A 23156-nucleotide genomic window follows, 5' to 3' on the forward strand; every position below is an offset into this window, starting at 1 on the left:
TGAACCTCAACTCTTCTCTTTGTTTCCTGCGTATGTAAGCCCTGATTAGACTATCGTTTGTCGTATCCACTTCCCAAAAGCCGACTAAATTCACCAAAGGCTGCCTTCTTCGCCTGACTCTTCGCAAACAATGAAATATCACAATTGTTACCAAACTTCCTGAATGTTACCGGTGCCCAGGGTTGGACTGGTTATCTGTGATAGCGGGCATTTGCCCGGTGGGCCGGTCCTAATTTCAGTGTACGAGGGCCGGCATGCGATGGCGATCATACCGCCCCAATACTTACCCTTCGGCCGAAGCTCCTACCTGTGACGGTAAATAACTCAAGGAGCTCAAGAAGTAATACACTGTTAACTACCTAAATGTTGCATGCAATATATATATATATATATATATATATATATATATATATATATATATATATATATATATATATATATATATATATATATATATATATATATTAGGGATGGAACCGTTTTTTTCTCATAGGCGAAGCGTTTACTCTCCAGAGCAGAAGGTGGCGGTACTGCGACCAAAGCCAACCACCAGTAGTAAACAAGAAGAAGAAGAAGCGAAGCAGCGTAGCCGGGTGTAGCAGAAAAAAATCAGTTGTTGTGGAGAATTGTGTGGGTATGGCGAGCGGGAAAGAACAGGAGTTGGAAGACGCGCCAGCAGCACTTTATAGGTCTGCTGTATGGGACCACTTTGCATTTAGAGTGACCTACGATGACAGCGGAAAGAAAGTTGTGGATAAAAGTGCAACAGTGTGCAAGCATTGTGCAACACGTTTTGTTTATGCTAACAGCAACATGACCAACATGTCAGGCTAACCCCGAAATCCCTCATACTCCGTCAGCGCCCCGCTCTGCTCCAGACCGCCTGCTCAAAGCAAAGCCTACAGCCTCCACTGTGGCTCCCGTCCGCTCCGCTCTGAGTTCCTTGGAGATCGTAGAGGGCATGCGCCAGATGATTAAATACAAAGCAACAAAACATGCGGAAATGATCCAGGGTTTCCGCGGATCATTAAAAATAATTACAATTCATTTTTTTGTTGTTGATTTTTTCATTAATTTCATTCATTTTTATTTTTTTCATAAATTTTTATAACTTAAAAAAAAAAAAATATTTTTCGGTGTAACAATCAACATATACCGAACCGAAAACCGTGACCACGAAACCGTGAACTGAACCGAACCGTGGATTTTGTGAACCATTCCACCCCTAATATATATATATATATATATATATATAGCCCTTCCTTGTCACGCACATCCTTGTGACAGTTGGCATGTGGTGTAATTTCTTCAAACTGTAAAAACCTTGCAACAAACTAAATTATAATAAAACTAAAATGCTTTCTTTAAACCAAACTACGATGGTCCTCTTATATTTGGCAAATTTACGTTCCAACATTTTTCGAAAATATGTTGCGGTGCATGATGAGGTTTTGCATCTAAAGGTTAACGTTTCCCGTCTTGTGTGCTTTGTTGCCAGGTTGGGATGTTTCCCAACCTGGCAGTTTAGGATGGCCGTCTATTGGTCAAAAAAAAAATGTCTTTAGATTTATGGCCTAAGAGATCAATAGACTTTGGTTCAACTTGGCGAGATTACGTATATTTAGGCAGTTTATGACATTTTTTTGTGCTGGAAAACCTGAGTCAGTGACATCCGAAAACCCTGATGATGTGGTGAGTGGGGACGTTACGCAGCAAAAGTCACTGTCATGTCCGAGCTAATAAGCAAAGCCAGTAAAGAAGCCATTATAGAAGTCTTGGTGATGGTTGTCATGTGATGCTTGAAGATAGATCAGTTAATCCACAATGTGTTATCGTATTGTGAGCCTGCGGGCGCCGCCATGTTGATTTGCTTGATTCCCTCTAGACAGCAGTAGTACCGTAGCCTCGTGAGACCATCCTGATCTTGCGAGCTATCAAGGCTTCACTCACAGATCAGTCTGGAGACTCTCCGTTAAAGAAAATTTGGAGCTGTTCACCAAACGAACGTCCAATCAGCGTTGGCTTTGAGGCGGGTTGAGGTGTGACGCAACGAGAAGCGCGACAGTTCACTCTAAAGAACATGGCGGCTTCAGCCGATGAAACTAGCGTTAGCGTGGCCATCGAGCAAGTTTTATCGGAATTACAGAGTATTTCTTCACTGAAAGAAGAGCAAAACACTGCTCTGGAGGCTTTTCTCAGAAGAAAAGATGTTTTTGCTCTTCTCCCGACTGGTTTCGGCAAGAGTAGCCTGGCTTGTGGTTGTGTTTTCGTCGTCGCTCTGTTAGTACGTCATATGCTTCTATGATCTGATTGGTTTATTTGGCCCGTCTATCACCAACATAGGCCAATCAGCTAACCAGTATTTTCGCCCCTTCCCAAAATTACTTCAACGGAAGGTTTCTAGATGCATATGTGGAGCAAATCCATCTGGCGGAGTCAGGTTAGTAGTACCGTGGATCGTCTCTAGCAGGCGGGTAACTGTGCTAACGTGATGTGTAAATAAATGGTCGTAATAAACTGAGCACGGCACGGTTAACTGATCCAAGCTCGGTCAAAACTTGGCACGGGTCGGTTTTCAGAGGGTAGTGTAAATGAGGCTTTAAGCAGTTTAGGGATCTGATCAAAAAGCTTCTGCGCATCATCCTTTGGAGGTTTCCCTGAAGCATTCACTCAGAGTAGAAACTATAGAAGGCCCAGAATACAACGATGAGAATATGTATTTCTTCTGACTTGATAAGGCACTGGGATCAGCAACACTGAGCCAGAAGGTGGCGCTTTAGAGTTTGATGTCTGAATTTCTTTGATGAGCTGATGAAATACCAAGACAGAGAAATCGCTGGACAGACGGATTAAAGCTCAGGTTTAATTGTTTGGAGAAGAGGCGAGAGATAGCATGGACATGTGCAGATGACTGATTAGGAATTTGATAAAAAGGAATGATGAAGATGAAGCTGCCATCAGGGAGCAAAAAAGGGACAGCACAGAGAAATATTATAGATGTAGTGAAGATAAATATGCAAAGGACTGGTTGGCAGAGGAGGATTTTAGATGGGGATAGATAAAGATTTAAAAAAAAGGAGATACCATGCAGTTTTCTTTCACTGCTGTTTATACACCTTTAAAAAAGAAAAAATTATTCACATGATTTCAATCTAAAATATTTTTTTAACAAACAAAAGTTTAAAAAATTAAATAAAACAAACATCAAACACACAAGCACTGATTTCATGCCTGCAAATACTCCAGGGCAGATTTGTAAGCGAGACATGAGGCATTAATGTTAATATTTGGGCTCTTTTTATGACCCAAGAATTAACATTCAAAATGTTCACATTCTTGTAATAAAAATCTGCCTCAAAGTTATTAAAAATACACCTTATTTCATGAAACGTCATATTTTCTTTAAGCCCCCACACATTTGCCATCAGCGCTTCATCCATCCCTTCCACCCACCCATCCATCACCCTCTGATAAACACTGGGAATTATGTGAAATCTCCGTATCTGTCCCAATCCTTCCCCCGATGAACACTGATTACTGTGCACATGTTTTCTGTGTTGTTTTCCGTGTCTTCCAGTCAGTCCGTGTTTGGATATTCCTGTGTTTGTGTATGCGTCCGGCACCTGACTGTGTTTGGTTGATTGTTGGTGTTAACCAGCTGTTACTGTGTCAGACCATGTCCAACACTCATTCTGTTTTTTCAGTGTTTGTTTCTTTTGCTGAGAAGTTTGAGTTCTTTACCTGGAAAGCTTCTTGCTCTAAGGCGTACAGTTTTAAGTCTTGTTAGCGGTTAAGCCCATAGATACATCAGATTTAGTTTTGGGGTAAGAAAAGTTTCTTGAACATATATGTTCTCATGTCCTTATATACAACCTAACATTGCAGGGTTCCACTCAGTGTGCTGAGTTTCTGTCTTCAGTTCTAAAAAAAAATCATTTTCATTACACAGAAAGGCTACAACACTCGAATTAAATGTATTAAGTAGTTAAACAGCACAGCCACAAAGAGCCAAGCAAGTTGGTAAGTTAAAAAGGATGTCAGTCAACATTTTGCCATGTGTTTGTTCCCCTGCTTGGTTTCTGAGTTTAATAGACATGTGTATAAAGCCTACACATGGGTATTAAACTATGTGTTCGAGAGTAACAGAACAGTCGTCACTTAGGTTGTGTTACTGGCATCCTGTTACTGTTTATAGCACCAGTTAGAACCTCAAAATGTTTTCATTCATTTATTTGGTTCTGGTTGAGAAGAGAAAAGGCCCGGTACTTCACATTAAAGTTTGGGGGTTAAATTGAACCTGTTTTGTTGTTGTCCTTTTAATGTCTTTAAACAAAACAGAGACCCTTCCACTCAAAATGAAACACAACCACCAGATACATGAAAAATATCTGGTGATAATTTGCTTTTAATCCTTCTTTTCTTTTACTCGGCATAAGCTATTTTCCTTCCTTTCTGTCTCTCTTTTGCAGCACCTCATTCCACTCATATTACAATGATTCATGTCTATGATGTACGACACATAAAATAATCTCATGCATATTTGTTTTCAGGGGCTTGGTAGAGGAACTTGTTAAACATTACTGCCCATATCCAGAAATCTCCAAAAAAAAAAAAACATACCAGATAATTTCAGATGTACCAGCAGCCTGGAGGAGTGTTTGAAGTGGGGGCTATGGAGTTTTTTTACCGACAGTCTTGTGAACCATATCAGTTTGGAGAAGTAGTTGTTCCGATCTGATAATCAAGCTAACAGGTTGTCATATTGGGGCCGTTTCCATCCTTCCACCATTGAAAGACCAGCTCAAAGAAACAACAGAGATTCCCCTTATACTGCTTACACCTGAAATGATCACAAGGCCGTTGTTAAATTCAGTTGCAGACCCACAATCCCTCTCAAGATCACCTAGTCTCCCAACCCTACCCCAAATCAGGCCTTCCCAAAGATCTCTTTTGCCCTTTTTCCACTGCTATCGACTCAGAGCTATACACTAAGAATAAATTTCTTATTTTGCGGCCTCCATTAGTAGCCACTACATAGATCCATTGCTCTTTTTATTGTCTGCTCACTCAAGGTTCCAACTGGTCAGAGTCCAACTAAATAACGCAGGGTCAAAGGCAGGGGCGGATTTAGGAAATTTGGGGCCCTAGGCAAAGACAGGCATGGGGCCCTCTGATTGAGAAGACAACACATAAAACAGAACCATTATACAGATGCATCGATATAGAATAGACATACATTATTTGTTCTACCTTTATTTCCTCTCTTCTTATCCTTTTTCTTGCTGTATTCCTCTGTACACTGCAAAAAATGGAAATCTAAATGAGAATTTTTTGCTTGAATTAAGCGCATTTTTTCTTAAAATTAGGAGTTAAGTGCAATACTTTGCCAATGGAATTAGACAATTTACATTCAAAATAAGAAAAAAATTTTGCTTTGTCTTATTTCAAGTGCATATTAACTAATTATCTCATTTTAGGAGTAAATCATCTTATTTACCTGCTCAAATTAAGAGTAAATACACTTAATTTAAGACATTTTTTACTTATTTCAAGACGGTTTTTGCAGTCTATCATTTCTTTTGTCCTTCTTTCTTCTCATATTGGCAATGTGCTCAGCTGACTTTTAATGCTGTCTCAAAAGGAATCAAAGATTTATTCCAAATACTAAGCCCATTCTATCTTAGCTAATTGCTCCTTCCTGTGTTTCTAAAAAGGCAACGGCAAAAATAAATAACCCAGTCACTGAAGACAAACCATGATCTCCTTATCTGTTCTCCCTTTTTATTTGTACGAAATAATAGCTGCATAAATCATGACAGCAGACAAGATAGAGGAGAGCAGGAGACGGGGTTACCACTCTACTTGCTCTGGAGAGCAGAGTTCGCTGCTTTTATGTATTGTTGCCAAAGTCTCTAGTAACAGAAAAAAGTTCACTAGATTAGACACTAGGGACTTTTTTGGAATAAAAGCCCTAGAGGGGTCTGAAAACTCGTTAGATATAGCGACAAAAGTGCTAAGTTGGCAACACTGCTCTTTGCATCGTTTGTTTTCAAATGCTGTCTGTTTGGACCTTTTTGCACATGTGCAGCAAATGGACTGATCCAATATGGTGGATACTGAAGGGGGGCCCCTGAAACACTCTTAATATTATATGCATTCTGATGGCATTTTAACTATAGTATTTTTATCAAAAACATAATTAATGTGCACAAATAAGTAATAGCTGTATTAACCATACAGGAACTTGGTGCCCTGGGCAACCACCTATTTTTGCCTAAATCTGCACCTGGTCAAAGTGCTATTGGTGACTAACTAATATTCTGTCTGTAGTTTTTTCTTTTGGCACTGCCCTCTTTCTTCTAGTCTGAAAATAGTCATAAACAGAGCCGACTTTTTTTTTTTGTGTCTCTGCAAACCACATTACATCAGTGTAGAGTCACATTGCTATTAAAGATCATGGCAAATTGAGATAAAATGAAATACCGTTGTAATGGAAATGAATCAATCCAAAGTGAACTGCCCAGACCTGTTCCAGCCTGAATAGATTAGTTACCAATGGAAAAGAGCCATTGGAAATGAGCAAGAACGAAATCTACAGAACAACGTGACATTCCTGAACATCCAGTTTTTCAACAAACAGCAATTTTAATAGGCATGTCAGTGTCAAGATTAGCACTCCCCACCAAAGGACGTGGCCGCTGTTTAACCATTGCACAAGCCTTTTGTGTATATCCCCAACTTAATAACAGCAGAAATTAGATATAAAGCCACCCAAAATAAAAACCCTCCACACAAGCTTTTTTTTCATTATCCAGTGAATGAGTCTGACTTCTGATTTCTGCCCTAAATTATCAATGGAAAGGTAGGAGCTAGTTCATTACTAGCTTTAAATCTGTATTGAACCTCTCATAATCTCTGAGGTCCAAAAAGAAGTTGGACTCAAATCTTTAGTACTCCATTTTTTAGACTTAAACTTGTATCTTGAGAAGTAGGATTTCACAAAAGAAAAAAATTGTTTCAAAAGAGGGGCCACTGCCTCTCACTTTGGCTTAAGGAACTTTGGGTAAATCACTTTTATCCTTTTGTTCTTGCCAACAAATGGTTATTTTAATCATGTTTTTTCTTTAAACCAAATACCTTAGATTCAGCAGGAGGCAAGTCCCTACCTACAGACCTCTTAGGACCTCTATTGAAGACTAAAGTTTTATCAGTCAAGTTTAGACCAACCTCATGTAACTTTCTCTTCAGCCGGGTTGGATTTCAGTTGATGTAAATATCCCCCTTTTCTCCAGAAGCAAAAAACTAAAAACTACCTCAGCTGTGCCAGCTGGTGTTATGCCAAAACCGCCATAGAAGTAGACTAAAAGTCTTGCAGCGAAGCCTAACATCCCTAACCTGACTCCGGCAGATGGATTTGCTCCGCATATCCATCTGGAAACCTTCCGTTTAAGTAATTTTGGGAAGGGGCGAAAATACTGGTTAGCTGATTGGCCTATGTTGGTGATAGACGGGCCAAATAAACCAATCAGATCAACGAAGCATATGACATACTAACAGAGCGACGACGAAGAGGAGCCAATTGATAGATCAAACTCTTGCCGAAACCAGTCGGGAGAAGAGCAAAAACATCTTTTCCTCTGAGAAAAGCCTCCAGAGCAGTGTTTTGCTCTTCTTTCAGTGAAGAAATACTCTGTAATTCCGATAAAACTTGCTCGATAGCCCCGCTAACGCTAGTTTCATCGGCTGAAGCCGCCATGTTCTTTAGACTGAACTGTTGCGCTTCTCGTTTGCGTCACACCTCAACCCGCCTCAAAGCCAACGCTGATTGGACGTTCGTTTGGTGAACGGCTCCAAATTTTCTTTAACGGAGAGTCTCCAGACTGATCTGTGAGTGAAACCTTGAAAGCTCGCGAGATCAAGATGGTCTCACGAGGCTATAACATACCTGGGTTTTTCTTTTATCACAATACAAGCCAGGTGTCTCTGAAGCAAAAAATAAAGCTTAGCTTAAAGTTTAATTAGTAGCTTACTTTGTACTTTCTGTCTGATACATTTTGAATGACAGAAATTCCTCCTGGAGGTAGTAATGAAAGATCGCCTTGAGTGGGATCTCTGTTTCTCTTTGGTAAGCTGAGTCTCTCCTACATATTCCCTGCTATACGATTCATTTTCCATGCCCACAGGAATAAGGGGGTCACTCTGTTATCCACCATAGAAAGTTAGTGATCAGGGAAGCTGTAATTCAGATGATTGCCACTGCCTATGTGGGTCAGATCTTGCATTCCCTCACCCCTCTCAAGAACATGGTTCCACAGCGTATGATCTGTTAAGGTTAGCCCAACATCATTGTGCCGCTGCCTTCACCATTTCCCCAAGCTCGGGCCTTTCTGCAACCAGTCAAGTGACCTTCCATGTTTCTAAAGCATGTTTAAACAGCGTGACATGGAACCCCATGCCTTCTGTATTGCGGATAGTAGGTCCATAAACCAAGGGACTCATAACCCCTCATCTGCTTCTAAAATTAGGCCCAGCTATTTTTAACCCCAAAAAAAACAAGAGATCAGTGCTAGCTGTTTTAGCTGTTGTGTTTAGTCTGGAATTGCATTTCATCCTTCGTTTCATCTAGACCAGGGGTCTTCAACGTTTTCTGGGCCAAGGATCCCAAAACTGAGATCAAAATAGAGCAGGGACCCCCAATTATATATGTTGTATGAAAGTGTGTTATATCAAATTGGTCCTATAGTCACTCTATTACAGATCCATCCAATACTTTTACAATCCTGGGATTATGAAAGTATTTCTGATTCTGATTCCTAGTTGTTGGGACAGGTGTTGTGAATGAAACTTTGACTACCAATGTGTGCATTGATAACTAAAAGAAATCTTCTGCCTCCATTTATCTCTTTATTACAGTGTGTTGAATTCATGTTAATGTGAATTTAAAGACATTTCAATTAGTGTAAAAAATTGCAGGGGGGATTAAAAAAAAAAGTCTAATCAACCATGCAGTACCGCTTTGGACCCCCTAGGGGTTGCGGACCCCTGTTGAAGACCTCCGATCTAGACGTTGCCATGGGAGTCCATACCAAAGGCAAAAATGTCCCTGGCAGGGAATCCTATGGCAAATTGGTCAAGGCCCTCCTATGGCAAAACTGTTGCCGACTTGGTGCAGAGAAAATGCTGAAGGTTAAACTTAACAGAACTCCCCTTCAAACAACCCAAACGATCTCTTTAAGTGCCTTTGTAGCCAGTGTCCTCATTTTAATCTTCTTCCTTTGTTAGTTGTTTTGAAAATAGTAAGAAAGAGTAAAGAAATTAACCTTAAAGTTCCCATGAAATGTTTACAGTAGTTGAATCTGTTCACACAAAGCTTATTGTAAAACATGATCTCCATCAGTCTGACAAAGAACGCACTGCTGTCAAACCACGGCAATTTTACATGTTGTATTTGACTTGTAAAAGGCCTTCAGAGGAACAAACATTTTAAAATTATTTTAAAATTACGACTAATTTTTTGTATCAATAATAAAAAAAAATCAATTAAACTTTACCAGTTAAGCATTCTTTAAAAATGCCTGAGTCAAATGAATAAAAGAAATGATCACATTTTTTCTGGAGTCTGACCTTAAAACACAGTTCATCCAATCCAATCACTGCTTTTGGGAACAATATGTCCACTAAAACATTGTGGTTTCTTTTAGATTTCACAGTAATTGTCTCTATCTCTCTAAAGTGTAAAAATTAAAAAATTTTCTTTCTTTCTTTTTTTAAGTCAATGTATAACGAATGCATACAAACCTCATTTTATTTCAGTGTTAATTACTGTTTAAAGTAACAGGTTATAATTAAAAATGACTCCGGGCCTGATTATGAATTGGTTACCCCTCCTGTAGAGGCTAAGAGTAGCATTTCTATCACTAGTATCCGTTTTATTTACTCACATATCCGTTAAATTAGCAGCCAGACTTGAACACCTTGGCAGCTTTTAAGCTTCAATTCATTGCACTGTTCAAGACAGAGTTCAAATGTTGAGCAAAAAGCATTTGCCGTTTATAAAAGCTGTAGGCCTTTCCTGTTACATCGTGATCCAAGAAGCAGCAGTAACACAGAGAGGACTCTGCATATGATGAGACGCCTCCAGGATATCATTAGGGGAAGCTTGTTTATGTAAAAGAATAAAAGATCTTTATAATAAAAGTTAAATCACCATTGTTACACATTAAAGCATTAAAATATCACATAAAACAGTGAAAAAACATGAGAAATAAATTTAAGAAGACAAAGAAACATTGAAATAACTAAACACAAATAATAAAATCTTTGACAAGGTACCGATAATCAGGCGATCTTTGGCCTTTATGGGCAGCAGTATAAGCTTCAGTAAACAATAACGTTGTACTTAAACTGACACAAAACTGGCCAAGGAAATCCTGAAGTAATACAGCTTCATCTGTGCAGCTAGTTAAGTCAGGAAACTGCCAAAATGACACACATGTATTAAGTATTCATAACAGCAGCAATATTTAAAAACATAAACATTAACTACTTCCCATGTGCCATCAATAAGTTTTATGTTTACAGCTTCATCTAAGCTCATAGCTTGCTTTTTATGCACCTGCAGATTCTCTCCTACTCGCATGTGGATCTGTTTCTATGCTTGTGTCAATTTTTGTTACTTTGAGGCTGGAAACCACCTGAGAAATTATACTGTAATTGACTACTTCTCAGCAAATGCCCCTTTCTTGACACAGCACTATTTTCTTCCTAGTTTTGGCTGGTAAAGTTAGCAAACATCTTCAACCTAATATGCTGGTGAAAATTCTCAGTCATCCAGGTCATAGTCATTCCAAAAAAGTAAAAAAAAAACAATCCACTGGACTTTACGGGAGTCTCTGAAAAACTCAAGGAGAGCATCCTAAAGACAAAACCCCCTAGTACAAAAATGAGCGGAGTGGTGTATGTAGTTCACTGCAGTGAGGAATGCTCTGATCTTTATATTGGAGAAACCAAACAACCTCTCCACTGACGCATCGCTCAAAACAGAAGAGCAACCTTATGGGGACAAGACTCGGTGGTACATCTACTCCAAGGATGTCCAACTGGTTCCAGAAAGGACTGTGTAGCTGCAGGTTTTCTTTCCAACCAAGCAATAGCACACCAGACTCCAATCATCTCATCAAGTGAGTCCAGTCTTAACATGATGACTTGATAAGATGAAATCTGGTGTGCTCTTGCTTGGTTGGAAAGAAAAGTTTGACATCCCTGATCTACACCATACAAAGGACATTCTTTTGAGGATGACAATGTTCACATTTTGGACAAAGAAGATCTGTGTTTTGAGAGGGGTGTGAAGGAAGCCATCTATGTTAAGAAAGAAAAACCAACCTTAAACAGAGGGGGTGGACTTCCAAAAACCTACCATGCAGCGATAGAGTTGATTCCTTCCTGCCCCTTTACAGGGGAATTGTTGGCCTGTTCAGCTAGGACAAAGACCCCCTTTCAGAGACATAAATAGGTATCAGGTATTACAGGCTAACAAAGAACCCAAATGACCCCTATTCCAAACGCATGGACCCATAGCCTCGCGAGACCATCCTGATCTCGCGAGCTTTCAAGATTTCACTCGCTAATCAGTCTGGAGACTCTCCGTTGAAGAAAATTTGGAGCCGTTCACCAAACGAACGTCCAATCAGCGTTGGCTTTGAGGCGGGTTGAGGTGTGACGCAACGAGAAGCGCGACAGTTCAGTCTAAAGAACATGGCGGCTTCAGCCGATGAAACTAGCGTTAGCGTGGCTATCGAGCAAGTTTTATCGGGATTACAGAGTATTTCTTCACTGAAAGAAGAGCAAAAACACTGCTCTGGAGGCTTTTCTCAGAGGAAAAGATGTTTTTGCTCTTCTCCCGACTGGTTTCGGCAAGAGTAGCCTGGCTTGTGGTTGTGTTTTCGTCGTCGCTCTGTTAGTACGTCATATGCTTCTATGATCTGATTGGTTTATTTGGCCCGTCTATCACCAACATAGGCCAATCAGCTAACCAGTATTTTCGCCCCTTCCCAAAATTACTACAACGGAGTCAGGTTAGTGGACCCATTCGTCCTTTTCAATGTCCATGTTTTCTAAGCAAAAACAAGCCTTTGTTTTTGGTCTACTCTATAAAGCCTCAAACTCAACACTTACACTATATTGCCAAAAGTATTTGCTCACCTGCCTTGACTCACATATGAGCTTAAGTGACATCCCGTTCCTAATCCATAGGGTTCAATATGACGTCGGTCCACCCTTTGCAGCTAGAACAGCTTCAACTCTTCTGGGAAGGCTGTCCACAAGGTTTAGGAGTGTGTTTATGGGAATTTTTGACCATTCTTCCAGAAGCGCATTTGTGAGGTCGCACACTGATGTTGGACGAGAAGGCCTGGCTCTCAGTCTCCGCTCTAATTCATCCCAAAGGTGTTCTATCGGGTTGAGGTCAGGACTCTGTGCAGGCCAGTCAAGTTCATCCACACCAGACTCTGTCATCCATGTCTTTATGGACCTTGCTTTGTGCACTGGTGCACAGTCATGTTGGAAGAGGAAGGGGCCAGCTCCAAACTGTTCCCACAAAGTTGGGAGCATGGAATTGTCCAAAATGTCTTGGTATGCTGAAGCATTCAGAGTTCCTTTCACTGGAACTAAGGGGCCAAGCCCAGCTCCTGAAAAACAACCTCACACCATAATCCCCCCTCCACCAAACTTTACACTTGGCACAATGCAGTCAGACAAGTACCGTTCTCCTGGCAACCGCCAAACCCAGACCCGTCCATCAGATTGCCAGATGGAGAAGCGCGATTCGTCACTCCAGAGAACGCGTCTCCACTGCTCTAGAGTCCAGTGGCGGCGTGCTTTACACCACCGCATCCGACGCTTTGCATTGCACTTGGTGATGTATGGCTTGGATGCAGCTGCTCGACCATGGAAACCCATTCCATGAAGCTCTCTGCGCACTGTTCTTGAGCTAATCTGAAGGCCACATGAAGTTTGGAGGTCTGTAGTGATTGACTCTGCAGAAAGTTGGCGACCTCTTCGCACTATGCGCGTCAGCATCCGCTGACCCCGCTCCGTCAGTTTACGTGGCCTACCTCTTCGTGGCTGAGTTGCTGTCGTTCCCAAACACTTCCATTTTCTTATAATACAGCTGACAGTTGACTGTGGAATATTTAGGAGCGAGGAAATTTCACGACTGGATTTGTTGCACAGGTGGCATCCTATCACAGTTCCACGCTGGAATTCACTGAGCTCCTGAGAGCGACCCATTCTTTCACAAATGTTTGTAAAAACAGTCTGCATGCCTAGGTGCTTGAATTTATACACCTGTGGCCATGGAAGTGATTGGAACACCTGATTCCAATAATTTGGATGGGTGAGCAAATACTTTTGGCAATATAGTGTATTTCTGACATTCTGTATTTTTCTGGATGGAAGCGAAACGTCTTCAGTCATGGAAACAAAGTCCAGTGGAGATTTTTTTTTACTTTTTTGGAATCTTCAAGCTAATCACTTTTTTTCCTCAGAAGTTAAATTCTGACTACATATGCAACAGCCATCTTTGTCACAACTTTATAAAGACAAACCTGGACATAAAAGAAAAATAGCTTAAGAATAGATGCAAACTGATGTAAATGTTTGTGTTCATCTATGAACCAGTGTTCATTCAAGCCTCACTTTGCTGAGCAGTGAAGCTAATGTTAGCTTAGCTAATCAGAAGTTTCAGATCTGACATTATCATTTCAGAGCATATAGCTACTGCTGTCAAAATACATTCACAACTGGGTGAAACGAAGTAATTTAATGAAGACTTTACCAATTATTTACTCTTCAAGAGAACAGCAATTAGCCTAAAGATGTTTTGCTACAGTGGCTGTTCTGCCACGATAGGACCAGAATTTTTTCATGCAGGAACAGAACGAATGTAGAAATACAAAAACCGACTGTTACCGGTGCACCGATTAATAATCCTGATTTCCTTAACTTTAGGGGATGTAAGATCAGCCAATACTTAGATGTGAAGTGATTTTAGCCACTGATCTTTTTTACCTCTGCAAAGATCACATGTATTGATCTTTTTATTTGATGAAATTAAAATTGAAATATTCAAAGATTATTGTGAACCAGTGTAAACTGTTATAGAGAACATCTGGATTGGTCTGAAACAGAAAGGGCCAGTCAGGCTTTTTAAAGATTGGTTATCTGCCACAAAACTGCAGTCGATGCATTGCAAAAAACTGAAATCAAAATAAATAATTTTTTCTTAAATAAAGTGAATTTTTTCTTGAATTGCGTGGACAAGTGAGACACTGCCAATTTACATCAAAAATGAGAAAAAACAATTACACTGCCTTATTTTAAGTGTATATTATCTAATTACAAGTACAAATACTCATTCCTTTGGCAAATAATTTTGTTAACCTTCTCAAAGTAAGGGTAAATATGGGTAAATGTACGAAATTCTTACTTATTTCTAGATTGTGTTTGCAGTGTGCACCCCTAAACCTGTGGTCCTATCTTAATGCAACTGAAGCAAAGTACAATACATTCGACTTTTAATAATTGTTGGTATAAAATTGTAGGTTGAAAAAATTAAATATATGCAAGAGACCAATTAATGACAGTTTTTGTGCCAGCACATATAGTCATAAGAAATGTATTCAGTATTACATCTTCAATACAGGGGCCAACTTCAGTTTTACAAGCACACTGGCTTCTCTCTAGAACTGCCAATGCTTTGCTAACCTTACCAACTACAAACAAGTAAATTACTGTTTCAAGATATACACCAAAATACCCACTAACAAGCAGTTTACTTTCTCTGGTTGGTTCCACCTTTAAAGTGACAAACCTCTGCATTAGTGTGCAGAATCAGGCAGGGAAAATATACAGGCAAATAAAAAGCAAGAGAGCACAGAGAAGGAGCATAAACTGATGGGTTTGACATATGTCAAGAACCGCTGACAGTATTCATGCATCTTCCATGCATCAAAGAGCTCCCAGGCGGGTTCAGAGTCTGACTGGGACCAGAAGCATGACCAGGTGTTCACGCACAGGAGCAGACAGGATCAGGTGCAGAAGAGCAGGCTCAGTGGAAGAGGGTAGCCGAGATGGGACGTGGAACCAGAACTTGATGCAGGACTTTAAACTGGTCTCCTCCCTGGAGCCAGGCTTACTGGAATAAAAGCTGAACCTCCCCACATATAGAGACAAAAACCCAGAGGACTCCGCAGGGGAGGAACAGTGGACGATCAGGAGACGAGACAAACACAAAAACCTCTTTTCACTGGCTGCCAGGATCCAGGGCATGAACCATGACGGACAGACTAACAAAAAGACAAGCAATGATCTGGCACTGAATGCTCAGGCTGAACTGAATATAACGAGCAGGAAACAGGTGAGATGAATAAATTATAATTGAGGCAGGGAGGGAAAACGACAGGTGAAAGGAATTACTAATTAAGGGAGAGCAAACAGGCCAGATCATAGCATTTTAGAGTTCTAACGTTAGTGAATCTGCACACACAACACATTAAAAAATTTGGTTTGCAGAGTAGCTTATGTATGTTTTAAATTAAAGTACTCATCTACGTATTTATTATTCACGTGTCCTTGCAGTTGAATTTTAACTCCATAAATGAGATGAAACCTAAAGTCGATGATCTCAGCCTATTGAGTTGATTGGTCTTCTGAATCCGCTCATCTAAAACTCAACTTGACATCATCCAGGCTTTCTTTTTAAAACTGAGTGTGAAAACAATTAATGGTAAATTAATATTTTCCAGCCATTTTGGCATGGTTACCCAATGATGGTTACCAATGCATTGGGTAACCATCATAACCTTGCCAGAACTCTAGATGGAGAGAAAGACATCTAAAAGTAGTTTCATGGGAACTTTAATTAAGTTTTATTTTAATGCTTACGCTTAATGCTTACTAATCTAAAGTCCTTAAGAATATCAAGATTGTGTTGACTTTAAAATTACTATATTGTGTATTTTATGGTTTATTGCTTCTTGCATGTTTACAGGTCTAAGCTGGTCCTTTAGGGTTTCAGGAAATCAGGATGTTTGTTTTTATTCCTATTATTTGCTTTAGTATCTAAGTTTTGTTGGAATTTCTATTTATTTAGTTTATTTTTTTGCTTAATGGTACGGAAACCTTTACCTGATGCCCGTCACACGACAAACACTCCTCACTCCTCATCCCAGCAGGACTAGGAGCTCTTGGCCTTGGAGAATTTGAACTCCCCTTCATCTGCTCTTTCTCTGTGTCCCTTTTCCTGTGCTGCCATTTCTATTGGTGTGCGTCACGCATCGACCTCGTAACTCATTTGGCTCTTTCTCTCCTCTCTCTGTGTCTCCTCCTCTGATCCCAATCATAACTTTTTTATTTTATGATTCCTTCTTGTTTTCTGCTTGGATCATCCTCCTCTCCATGTCTTCATTCCCGCCCGCCTCTCAATACGTTTCAATGTTACCATTTTGCCTTTCGAATCGCATCCTGTCTTTCTTCCTCTCTTCCGGTTTTTGTTCGATTGTTCCTTCTTTTTTCCTTCCCCCCGGTTCCTTATATTATTTTCTCAACATGACTTAATTGGACATATCCTTATTATAACTCATCATCCCTCCCATCGTTCATTGAATGGCATTTCTCCTACGACCATTTCTCCCTGCTCCCACTCCTCTTTCCCTTCCCCTCTCTCTCTATCTCGCTAGGAGGACCAGCTTTCCTCCCTGGGTTCAGCAGACCCCGGTGTGAAATCTGAAGGTGGAGGGGGAGGAGGAGGAATACAAGGAGGAGCGCTAACCAACGATCAAGGCCCCAGAATCTCTTCCTCTGGCATTTTCTCCAACACATCGCCCCACAATGGAGTCCTACCCCAAATTGTAGATCTTCCCTCCTCACCCACTCCTCATTCACAACCTAGTCAGAATGAAGAGCTCCGTGGCAGTCTAAAGACAGCTTCACAGGCAACCGGGACCACAGCAACGGCAACCACAACAATGGCAGATTAAAGGGGGGAGTAGGTCAAACACAACAGCGAAGAGCCAAATCAGAGAGAGATGGCACCAAGGAAAGAAAAAAATGTGCCCCCATCCCGTTTTGTTTCCGTTTCAAAGAAAATAACCCATATTCTTTCAAAACAATATGACCCGGGCAAGAGAGAGAAGAACACTGTGAGGGAGAGAACTAATAATTACTCTGTATAGTGCTTAACACATCAACACAAAGGGCTCTTCAATAGACTTAATGCTCCCATCCAGCTTCAGATAGTATCAATCTTGCAGGACAAGAAAGCGATACGTCTTAAAAAAAAAAGATAATAACAACCTGCTCTTTGATTTCATTGCCTCTCTTTGACTCCTTCACATTAAGGATCAAGCACTCAACATTGCACCCCAAAGACTTCGGAGTAGCCTTTAATAAGAAAGCAGTACAAGCTGTAAACCACTAAGAATCCCATGGACCAGCGGTGCCTTTTGAAGGGATTTATACCCATTGAGTTTTTTCTCATTTTAATCGTGTTACAACAACATTTTACAGCAGTTCTGAGTGGCCGACACAAAGCTGTACACGCTTCATTGATTCAATTCACTTCAGTTTATTTCTATAGCGCCAATGCACAACACAATTCATCTCAACGCACTTTACAGTTCAACCAGATCATACAGAATTTATAAATTATAAAAATGTATTTATAATTAGGTTTCTGAGTTATCGCTCAGTAGAAACAACCATTGATCTACAGCAGTATGAGTTTGTCTAAAACTGCTTTGATATTGACGAGTTTTTAGATATTTTTTTTCTGTTTTCCTGCAACAAGTTAATTTGAGCAGGTAAATAAGATGATCTGACAATGGAATTAGTACTTTTTACACTTAAAATAAGATAATGTCAGCTTCTTCAGCCGAGGATCAGAACGCCAAGGTCCCCGCCCTCGACTGCCACCCATCACACAACGCGCCCGACCCTTTTGGCCCCTCCTACAAGTGGTGAGCCCATTGGAAGGGGGACCCATATTTCCTCTTCGGGCTGTGCCCAGCCGGGCTCTATGGGTAAAAGCCTGGCCACCAGGTGCTCACCAGCGTGCCCCACCTCCAGGCCTGGCTCCAGAGTGGGGCCCCGGTGATCCGCATCCAGGCGAGGGAACACTACATCCATTTATTTTACTCAGCATAAGGGGTCTTTGGGCTGCTCTTTGTCTGGCCCCTCACCTAGGACCTGTCTGCCTTGGGTGACCCTACAGACAGCATAGCTCCTAAGGTCATTGGGACACTCGGACCCCTCCACCACGATAAGGTGGCATGAGTCATGACCGAAAGACCAAGATCCAGGTTACAAGCGGCTGAAATGAGTTTTCTCTGTAGTGTGTCTGGGCTCTCCCTTAGAGATAGGGTGAGGAGCTCAGTCATCCTGAGAGGACTGAGTAGAGCCGCTGCTCCTCCACACCGAGAGGAGCCAGTTGAGGTGGCTCTGGCATCTGGTTAGGATGCCTCCTGGACGTCTCCCTGGTGAGGTGTTCCAGGCACGTCCCACCGGGTCTAGACCCAGGGGGAGACCCAGGACACGCTGGAGGGACTATGTTTCTTGGCTGGCCTGGGAGCGCCCTGGGATTCCCCTGGAGGAGCTGGACCAAGTGGCTGGGGAGAGGGACGTCTGGGCCTCCCAATTGAAGCTGCTACCCCCGCGACCCGACCCCAGATAAACGGAAGAAGTTGGATGGAATAAGATAATGTGCACTTGAAATAAGACAATACTATTTTTTTTTCTTATTTTAAAGGTAAATTGTCTTGTTCCATTGGCAAAGTGTCACTTACCTCCTAATTTCAAGTAAAAATGCACTTATTTTAAGAAAAAACTACATACATTTCATGTTCTGTCTGCAACCTGCAGCTTGGAAGCTGCAAACGGCTCTTTGTATCCCCTACTGTGGCTTTAAAAAGTGTCTAAAAATTATTAATAAAAGTACCAGAAGTATATTATTAGCTCAGTTTTTCTTGTGATTAACTTGGAAATGATCCACTCTTCCTTTATATGAAATCTTTCATGATTTCTCTTGTTTTAAAACCCTTAAAATAAAACTAGACTACTGGTTGTTTAACATGGCAACAGATTCCCTGCAGCATATATTTAAACAAAGCTAATAATTAGTGATTTATTAAAAGGTCCTGTCATATTAGAGGATCTGAACGACTTTATTTAGCTGGACTTTGGGCAGAATGGCCCTTTGGATATAAAAGATTTCAAGCCCATGGTTTAGCTGCACTGGAAAAACGATCAAGAAATAAGTAACAATTTCTTAAATTCAGTGTATTTACCCTTAATTTGAGTAGGTAAATTAGATAGTTTGCCAATGGAATCAGTACTTTTACTCTTAAAATGAGATTATTAGATAAAATGCACTCAAAATAAGACAATATAATTCTGTTTTCTTATTTAAAGAGTAAATTGTCTTGTTCCATTGGCAAAATGTCTCTTTTACCTCCTCAATCCAAAAACAAATGCACTTATTTTAAGAAAAACTGACTCATCTAGATTTAGATTTTCCCCAGTGTGGACTTTCACATCTTCCTTCCTCTTTCTCTGCTTTGAAGATGGAATAAATGTTCGTCTGTGAGATCTTCCAAATCTTAGGAGACATTTAAAAAAAATCTTGATTTTTCAAACGACTTTCTCTCTGAGAACGCCTTGATTAAATTACAGACGGGTGGATTCTACTAATTAGGTGTTTTTATAAAGCTACCTAATTGGTCTTTTGGAGGTCATCATTGCAAACGCACTTTAATCCTCGATCGTTAAGAGTTACATTTCAGCTGTACTTTGTGTCGGTCAATCACATAAAATCCCAATGCCATACACTGTGTTTTGTGGTTGTAACATGAAAAAATATTTCTTAAAAAAGGTGCAATGAGTATGAACAGGTTTGCAAGGTACTGAAGGCGTATTAATACCCCGAACACGCCAGGCTGCAGTCTTCTAGAGACGTGGTGTTGGTTTTCCTAGTGCCTTTGAGAGTTTTTCAACAGGGTTTAACTACAGATGTACTCATGGGCCTCCACCTCTGCTTTGTTAGGAGAGTTCAGTTATGTGCCGGAAGGGTCGTAGGGGTTTGAGTTGCAGGAAAGAAAAAAAAGACTTTTGGAGAACTTATGTTTTGCTTTCTTTAATCTAAGGGACTACTTGTTTTCAGACTGAGCTCGTGCTTTTTTTTTTCTCTCTTCTCAATCTCAGAACTGAAACATAATAAACTGGTGCTAAACAGAAACAAATGATGCCATTTTACCAAGTGAGCTGTCTGTGTGTCTGCCATACCACTGCCTTCCTGTCACCCCCCCAACCCCACTGCAGTCTGTCTTTGACCGGACCCCCCCCCCCATGTGTTCTTGATGTCTCTGTTTGTTCTGTTTGCATCCTGTTCTTCTCTTATGTGCAACGGTGATTGTCTTCCCCTCTTCTGAGAAAACAAGTGCACTATTTCAATTTTCTGGTTCATTAAAAGTAGTTTAGACGACATAAATGAGTTATAAACTTCTTTTTTTTTTCATTTAATGTGGCGGCAAATGCAAAATTAATTCGCCCTTAGTGACAACTTTAAATTTCTACAACAGCTTCCCCCATCAGACTGTTCTTTGTGTGCAAATAAACAGAAGTGATTTTAATGGTTATTCCATAGAATGTATCATATAATATATTTCCATATAAACAGATCATTTATAACAATAGAGATTGTAATAGATTAGCCATTAAGTGCCTGAGATGAATGTACTTAGACAAGCTCAACCAAAGGGTTGATTTGTTGCAGAAGAAATTTGTATTTGTAAAGACGACTTTACAGATGTTCTTGTTTTGATTTTCTTCATAGGAACAAAAAAGAAAAAAAAATATTCTGAGGTTTTTTTCAAGGTAGAAAAATTAGAAAATCATGATTTTTGAGAAACAATGTTGTCTCCTTTGTGTAAAATGCTTAAAGAAAAAAGAAACAAAACGTGTTTCTAACATACATTCATGTTTGTTTTCATTTTGAACTCTGTGTTGCAAGATGTGTCTGTTTATTTCACTGTCTGCTTCCCGTTCTGTTGTGAATGTGATACGACAGGAGGTCAGAACAATTAGGTTCGATTCATACGAAAAACAAAAAACAGTGAATGACACAGGGACACGTAGGGCTACTTTCTCCTTTCATTGTGACATCTACCTGTGTGATGAATGATTACCTGAATTAACATTGCTGTGAAAATACCTCAGTGACTCAGGTAAACAAGCAGTTGCCTCAGAGCGGAGCACTAAGACACACTTAATAACAGAAAAACAACAGGATGAGTCCAGCTTTGGAGAGACTGCCGCTCCATATCTATGCTTTAACAGCACCTGATCAAGCACCTCTGCCCCGTTTCTTCTCTCTCTCTGTCTCCCCTTGTTTTTCTCCCCCCCTTTCTAGCCACTCCCAAAGCTTCATGGAGGACAATGTGGAACCTAATTGGGTGATGCACCATCGGCCGTCTACGGGTTGGCATGGCCAAATGTCCAGAGCCCTGTCTCGTGACGCCATTGGCTGACAAAGGGAGAACTTGGGCCGTTGGTCCTATTCTCTTGTCTCTAGGGATGGTGCAAACCCCCAGCGGACCATGTAAGGAAAAGCTGGGATTTCTTTCATCTTTCTTTTTTTTTTTCCACTTTACTTGGGCCCTCTCTCTCTCTGATTTGACAAAAGGATTGAAATCAATAATTTCAAAATGTGTTGGATCCATATTTCACCTGTTTAAAGCGGGCAGGACATGTTTTTGGTGTAAGCCTGCCGAGCATGCAACGAACAGCTATGCAGTCTGATCAGTCAGCAGGATGGAGGAAGACACAGGCCAAGGACAGCGAGGTTCTCACGCTAAGAGAGAGAGACCTTAAGTGTATTTCAAAGGTGCTTGACTTCTCTTATTATTTCAAAGATCACTCCTATTTAACCTCCCATTAACTCTTATTTTGGTTCCTCTTTGTTCAGACTTTATCTCTCTTTAATCTCTACCTGGATTCTTGACAGACTTTATGTTTTAGCTCTCTCTTCAGTTTGATTTTAAAGGAAACTAAATATGCACAGCCTATATAAAAAAAAAACTGCTGAGGAATAAAACTCTTGCTTCGAAGAGGACTTTGGAAAAACTGGACAGAATGTTATTTATATTTCTATAACGGATTCATCTTATTCTAGTATTTAAGGGGAACAAAAGAAACTTCATTAGACATCTTCTGGATGGAGGAGATGTTTATTTCTTGATAAAAATCCAACACAGCGATCCATTTTATACGATCGATTTTCACATTAAGACAATCCGGTTTGGAACAAAGTTGCTCTAAATCCTTGAGGGACGAGCTTTTGTTCTGCCTACTCCCCCAAACCCCCCATACCACAGTTTGCACGTTGCTGTGATCGGCCTGCTCTTTGCTTTTATTTTTATTTTCCTTTGTACTAGTATTTAAGGATTCAAAGAAAGACACGTCCTCCGATGTGTTTTTTCTCCCAACAATCGCCGAGGAGCTCTCCATTTATGGACGATTCGATTAAAAAAAGCTGCTGGATGAGAACGTTTGATCACCATGGGGGGGTCAACTTGGTGTTTTTTTGTTTTGTTTTTTTTGGGGTGTGGCCATATTTCCAGTCAAATTGCTGGTTTATATCTGCAGCTGGACTCCTGGGAAAAAAAAATCCCTGCCATTTCTGCCTGACACGAGAAACGGAGAGAGATATGTTAGAGGTTCTGCTGAAACGAGCGAATGTGTTTGTACATACCTAAATGTATAAGTGTGTGTGTATATACTCAGATATGTGTGTGTATATATGGTATGTTTGTGTGTATATAGTTGGTTTGTACATGCAGAGTGTACAGTTATTTTTCTCCTCTAATGTTTCTCTCTCTTTGTATGACTAGGTCTTCTCAAGCTCTTAACATCGAGGCATGGAAAGGGTTTTTATCGAGTTAAACAGACAGCTATCAGAGGCACTTTTTACACGCAGACCTAGAATATCAGCCAGGCCTGCCTATCACTTCTAGCTACATCCTTGAATAAGAAGCTAACTCACGTAATCTTAAGCTTGCACTCATTTTCTGACCAACTTAAAGCTTTTCTAGATACGATTTGGG

General features: G+C 40.5%; 1 protein-coding gene across 8 annotated transcripts in view; it reads left to right on the forward strand.

Annotated features, from left to right (window-relative positions):
* syngap1b (synaptic Ras GTPase activating protein 1b) overlaps nucleotides 1-22183 on the forward strand; it is a 338065-nt gene extending 315882 nt beyond the window's left edge. For 5 of the 8 annotated variants that reach the window (XM_038272429.1, XM_038272433.1, XM_038272436.1 and 2 more), the window contains one exon: nucleotides 16740-17142. In XM_038272429.1, coding sequence (XP_038128357.1) covers nucleotides 16740-17039 — 300 coding nt within the window. In that variant the 3' untranslated portion in view covers nucleotides 17040-17142. Of the gene's footprint in view, nucleotides 1-16739; nucleotides 17143-21463 lie in introns of those variants that run through there. The other 3 variants (XM_038272431.1, XM_038272437.1, XM_038272432.1) reach the window with 2 other exon arrangements.
* Nucleotides 22184-23156: the final 973 nt, after the last annotated feature.

Source organism: Cyprinodon tularosa, unplaced genomic scaffold (assembly GCF_016077235.1).
Source record: "Cyprinodon tularosa strain WSP-4 unplaced genomic scaffold, ASM1607723v1 ctg83, whole genome shotgun sequence".
In the NCBI taxonomy this organism is placed as follows: domain Eukaryota; kingdom Metazoa; phylum Chordata; class Actinopteri; order Cyprinodontiformes; family Cyprinodontidae; genus Cyprinodon; species Cyprinodon tularosa.